Genomic DNA, 6,000 nt, shown 5'->3' on the forward strand with positions numbered 1-6,000 from the left:
CGAGTCCAGCCTGTGCCTATAGTGTCACATTCCTGCTGGCTGCATGGCCAGGGGCCTCAGGGCCAGGGCAAGGACTCTCCTCTTTTCCTAGGAGTGCTTGCTCACACATCTGCCTGCCATGGCCTGAGAACCAGCGGCCTCAGCCCAACTTAGAGTTCCTGTCACATGGCTCCCACTGTCTGACCTCCTCAGCCCCCATCCTGTCCTTGCTCTTCTGTGAGCCTGCAGCATCTCTTCTGTGACTATTTGGCTGTGCAGCCAGGTACTGCTGTGGACCTGCCAGCAGCGACCATACTCCTGATCTGGGGTGCAAACCCCTTTCCCCGCAGCCCCCACTGCTTGGTGCTGCTCTGCCCTTTGGGCGCTCAGAACAGATGTGCTGCCTCTCATGAATCATTTCACTTTTCCGTGCTGGTGGGTTTCGGGGCACCCTTGGGTCAAGCCTGAAAGTCTCACAGCTGCTCAGTAAGGGCCTGCTCTGGGCCTAGCTCACACAGAGGGGTCCCTGCCCCCCAGGAAGAAGGTGGCTCCCAGAGAAACAGTCTGGGAGAGGGGCTCCAGCACAGGACTGGGGGGGTGGGGACTCCCGGGAACTGGAACATAGAGGTCAGCCTGTCAGCCATCAGCGGTCAGCCATCAGCCGCTGGGAGGGTGGGGACACTGCCTCAGGCTGCAGCAGGGCAGTAAAGCTGTGAGGAGCACCCACTGGGCTCAGGAGGAGTGGCGGGTGGGGGAGGGGGGCTGACTCACTGGGCCCTGTGGACCTGGCACCTCCCAGGGGGTCAGGCCACCAGGCCTCTGATGGCACGTTCCCCCCGCAGGAGATCGACGGCAAGGCCCTGCTCCTGCTGCGCAGCGACATGATGATGAAGTACATGGGGCTGAAGCTGGGGCCAGCACTCAAGCTCTCCTTCCACATTGACCGGCTCAAGCAGGGCAAGTTCTGAACCGGGAGACGCAGCCTAGACCACCGAGGGGTCACCCAGAACGGGCCAGCACTCTTCTCCCCGGAAGGGGGGCCAGCAGCCCACTGCCGGCGCCTCAGTGGAGTTCAGGGCCGCCTCAGGACTCCGGAGGCTGTGCGGAGCCACCACCGCTCCCCCTCCTGCCATGATATGTCCTTCCATGAAGGACCAAGGGGAGAGTGTGGGCCCAGGGCTGGCGCTTCTCTTCCCCTCAGCCCTGCCTCAGCTCTGAGGTCCCTCTGTATTTATTTCTCAAGCCTGGTTGGCTTCTCACAGGGCGTTTAGACTGACACCTGGGCCCCATCCCCCTGCCACCTGCTGGGCCTGGCGTGGCACCCCATTGCCCCGCAGCTCCCACCACCACCTCATGAGAGCCCCAGACTCCAAACTCATGGTGCAGACCTCTACCTTTTTTTAAAAAAGATCTTTTCTTATTGTTTAAATGTATTGTTTCTGGCACTTGGGCAAGCCCTCCAGCTCATACTCCTCTCACTCCTGACACTGGGCTTCAGGAGAAGGGAGACTGCCTGGCCCTGGTCCCCAAGAGACATGGGCCCTCTTCAGAGGCCATCAGGGCCATCCCCCGAGGGCACGTTGTCTGTAGGATGGACAGATCCTTCAGGCCATGACCATATCACTCAGCGGGGGGAGGAGAGGGTCCCTGTCACCTTTCCCTCTTCTGCCCTTGGGCCCTTTAGCCCTGGACCTCCACTGTGGGAATGGGAGTCCCCTGCCCCATAGCTCCTTGCCCTGGCCAGAACTACTGCCGAAGGAGGTTAGGCCCCATGATTTTAGGTCACGAAGGCCGTAAGGTGGATGGAAGGGAAGGGTCTGCAGGCTGGAGTCTAGTTGTACCCTCTCCGTCATCCAGATGCTTCCTTTATAAGCAAGTCAGCAGCACAGCTGCCCCTGCTGCCATCCAGACTTCTTTTATGTCAATCTGTTTATAAATAAAAACCAATATAGATGCCAGTGTGGTTTTAATCAGTCGACAGAGCACTGCACTTCCAATGGCAGAGCACTCCCCTCTCTTGCCCTAGTTTCCTCATTCTTAAAGGAGGTGTGTGGACAAGGTGATCCCCAAGAGTCCTTCTGATTCCAGCAGTCCCCAGAAGCAGACTGTCTTCCCTATGCCTACTGGGAAGGCCGTGTGGAGCTCATTCCTGCCCTCAGAGGGCCACGCTCTGGTGCAGCAAGACAGTGGGGAGCACAGAAGCCACACGAAGTCCAAGCAGGAAGAACAGTATTAAAAAAAAAAGGAAGAACAGTATTTGGGTCAGCGGCTCTGAGAACCTCCGTGGCTGGGTTCATCTTCTTCGTCACTGCCTTGAGGTGAGATGCAGGCTCACCCAGCTTGCATTCTACCCTTTGTGGCGACCTGGGGCCCACTCCAGTCCGGGGCCACATGGCCTCATTTCTATTGGGGTCACCGGAGGTGGTGTAGGGGCAGCGGCGCCATGCAGGAAAATCTGATAATAGCTGACACTCTTGTGTCACTGTGGGCCCGTGAACTACTCCACAGGAATTAGAATTGGCCCATTAAATCTTCACAGCAAACCCATCTTCTGGATGAGGAAATGTAAGGTCAGGTCCCAGGAAGCACCAAAGCAGGTGTTTGAGCCAAGTACTCTGAAACCAAGGCCAAGGTTGAAGTTCTAGTGAGTGTGTTTATTGTAAGGCTTTGGCTGGGTCATTTCCCTTTGTTGGGCCCACGTGGCCATGAGGGCTTCAGATGATGGCCCTGCCAATTCTCGCCATGGCTGGCGTCAACATGGGGAGTAATTTATGTCTTTTACACTTGGCCCCTGTGAGTTCTCACCACGGTCGTGCGGTCTGGGTCCAGGCTCCTGAACCAGAGCAGGACTGTCTTCTCCACAGGCTCCTGGACATGGGGTGTGGTAGGCGTGCCGTCCGTCCAGAGACAGCCTTACTGACCCCTGACAATGAACTTCTGGGTGTGATCCTTCCCCAAGAGACAGACGCAGGGACTGGAGGTAGCGCCAGCACGTGGAGGCAGGCCAGATACCCTGCAGGGCTGCCCTGGTGGAGCCGGCCAGCTCCCGCCTCTCCTGCCTGCTGGTCGCCAAGAGCATAGTGTACCAGCTTGCTCGTGCTGACTTACTCATGCACAGTCTTGTTTAAACCTCACCGTCACCCTGAGGGACTACCATGCCCGCCCCTCCCCCCACACCCTTTGCAAGTGGGGAAGCTACAGCTTGGACAGCTACTTGACCCCAAACTCCACAGCTTATCAGGGGTGCCTGTCACACCCTCCCGGGCCGCCGTCCCAGATCCTGCTGACCAGTCAGACTCAGGGCTTCCACAGGCTACCTTGAAGGCTGTGAGATGGAAACTTTCGCCACCGCAGGACAGCATGAAGCAGTCTTGTTTGGGGTAGTCCCTGCAGAGCCCACCATCATCCAGGTGACAGCTCAGGTGCAAGGGGAGCAGTGGGGTTCACCTTGGCCTAGCAGCATCACGCCCCGAGGGACCGTAACTCCCTAGTTTGTAGGCATAACAACTCTGGAGGCATCGCTTCCGGGTCCCTGCGAGGCCCGGGCCCACTGAGCCTCTGCATAGGGAGGCCCAGGGCCGTGGCTTTGAAGCCAGCGTCCCCATCCAGGTGATTTACAGGGAGGGTTCACTCTTACTGTAAGCAACGTCGCCTTGAAGCGGTTGGCATCCCACTTCTACCTGGTTTCCAAGGGAACCGAACTAGAGAGGTAACCAAACGTCAGCTGCTGTAGGAGGGGAGAGGATCTGTTCCCCCTTCACTCTGCCCTCACCCCTGGGATCAGAATTAAATGTCTTCTAAGAAAAAAAACACTTTTGAAATGATCTCCTGAAGCCAAGCCTTCTAATAGTGACCCACAGTCATGCGGAGGGGCTGAAGTGGCCTCTGGCAGGCCCGTACCCACATGCTGCAGGGCGGGGGACACCACTCCGGCAACCCCACCAGTCCAGCCACCCATGAGATGGGAAGGCCTCTGGGACTGGGGGACAGAGGCCTCCTGACACCAGCTCCACGTGCCCCCCCCCCCCCATGACAAGGACAGGACATTGGCTCCAGCGCTGAGGACCATCAGGAGAGGACAGTAGAGTCTAGGCACTACTTAGGGAACCATCTGCACCGCTCCCTGCCGCTGGCCACGCCATCCCTGTCACCGCTGCAGTCAGGCTGGAGCCTCCACAGCCCTTCTCGTTGGCACCTTCGTGAAACCACCCAAGACCTCCATGGGCTGCAGTTGTGGCGGTGCGCGTGGACCCCTCCTCGGAAGAGCTGGAAGGTGGCTCCCCCCTCCTCCCTGCAACCAAAGCTGAAAACTTAGAGAACCTTCTTGCCTTGGAGAGCCCAGACCCCCCTCCCTCCATTGCCCTCAGCTTTGTGCAACCTCCTTATCCTAATACCCCAGGTCACCCCAGTCACCAGGAAGCTCCACAGCTGGAAACCAGTCCAGGCACCATGGCAGCCAAGCGTCATAACTGCATTAATTAATGCCCGGCCTGTGACACCACAGCCACTGCGGGTGCTTCAGGAGCCCACAGGTGACAAGTCCCAGGGTGAAGACACTGGACCCAAGGCTCCTGTGGGAGGCTGGGGCTGGGCCCTGTGGGACGTGGGTGGGAATCCACAGGCAGGTGCCCATACGCAACGGGAGGGCTCAAGACAGGCCAGAGTGCCGGGGCCCAGATGGCCAAGGCCTGTGTCCACACCACCTCTCCCCTGAGGTCCAGTTTGCTCTCCTGGCCTCTCCCACCCAATGGCCGAGCTCAGGTGCCATCGCTGCCCCGCCCCTTCACGCACCCATCCTTGTGTTTTCAGGGATCACAACCACGTGGGGCCACCAAGTGGACACTCCCCAGGTAGCACGAAGACAGCCGTATCCGCAGCTGCCCTCTCCCTCAGCTTTGGGTCCACTCACGGTCTGAACTTTAAATTCAAGAGTTGTTTCCCTCTAGGTGCCAAGTAGAGAGTGTCAGGAAGGTCACAGCCCTCCGGTGAGGGGACGCGGGGCTGCTCGTCCTGGAACACCGAGCCCATGTCGGCCACTGCAGTTAGGAAGCGGATGCTGCAAATAACCCGGTTACACTGCAGTACACTCTAGCGTCTGAAATCCTATTTCCTACATGTATTCAGTGCTGACGGTGACCGTTTCGCGCCCTCCCCAAGCAAGGACGTGGAACGGACGTTCCTCTCATGTAAGGTGAGGAGAGATCCCGGGAAACACGCGATCCAGTGTTTGAAGGGACCCCAGTAAGCGCGGGGGCTGTTCGGGGACTCGGGGGTGCAGACCTCGCACAGAAGGCAGCCTGTCCGCGGGCCTTGGGACAAGCATCACGCTGCGCAGTCGCGCCCCTGGCCAGGCCCGCCAGGTCCCTGCGGCAGCGCAGCCCCAGGGCCTTCCTCCCGGGCAGCAGAGCCAGGCCATGCGGTCCCCACCTGAGTGGCTCGGGATGGCCCGCGGGACAGGGCAGGGCAAGCCGCGGCCCTCGCCCCCACGCCCCGGCACCTCACACCGTCTCCCCCACCAAGCTTCTCCTCCATCCCGAGGGGAAACAAGATGCCCTTAGCTTCTTCGGGATGGCTGCGCGGAGAGGGGGCGCCCCCACGGCCCTACAGGCTCCCCGGCCGAAGCCTCTGCCGCCCACTCAGGGCTTCCGGAAGCTGCGTGGACTGGGCTACCCACATCTGCACAGCAGAAGCATTTACCACCACCCCCCCACCCCCAGCTGCGCTAACAGAGGCCGTGTATCCCCCATGTCTCGGGCCGGTCGAGCAGCAGGTGACAGGCCTGTCCTTGACAGGGAATGGCAATTCTTGACCTATTTCTCGGGGCGCTTCTGGCCACCAGCCTCCGCCCCGGGCAGGGAGAGGACCTGGAACCAACCGTGCGCATTGCTTCATCTTGGTAGTAGCTAGGCCATCTGCGCTCGTGAAGCCTGGGACTGGGGACTAAAGGGGAAGGTGGGGACCTGTGGCCCCCGGCCCTGAGGCAGCCAGGAAGGCATTGTTGACTCCTGTGAGATCACAGGC

General features: G+C 59.8%; 1 protein-coding gene across 18 annotated transcripts in view; it reads left to right on the forward strand.

Annotated features, from left to right (window-relative positions):
• SCMH1 (Scm polycomb group protein homolog 1) overlaps positions 1–1,937 on the forward strand; it is a 177,597-nt gene extending 175,660 nt beyond the window's left edge. For 17 of the 18 annotated variants that reach the window (XM_025419725.3, XM_025419736.3, XM_049094411.1 and 14 more), the window contains one exon: positions 822–1,937. In XM_025419725.3, the coding sequence (XP_025275510.1) occupies positions 822–947 (126 nt within the window). In that variant the 3' untranslated portion in view covers positions 948–1,937. The remainder of the gene's footprint in view (positions 1–821) is intronic. The other variant, XM_025419727.3, reaches the window with a different exon arrangement.
• Positions 1,938–6,000: the final 4,063 nt, after the last annotated feature.

This window comes from Canis lupus, chromosome 15 (assembly GCF_003254725.2).
Source record: "Canis lupus dingo isolate Sandy chromosome 15, ASM325472v2, whole genome shotgun sequence".
NCBI classification, from domain to species: Eukaryota; Metazoa; Chordata; class Mammalia; order Carnivora; family Canidae; genus Canis; species Canis lupus.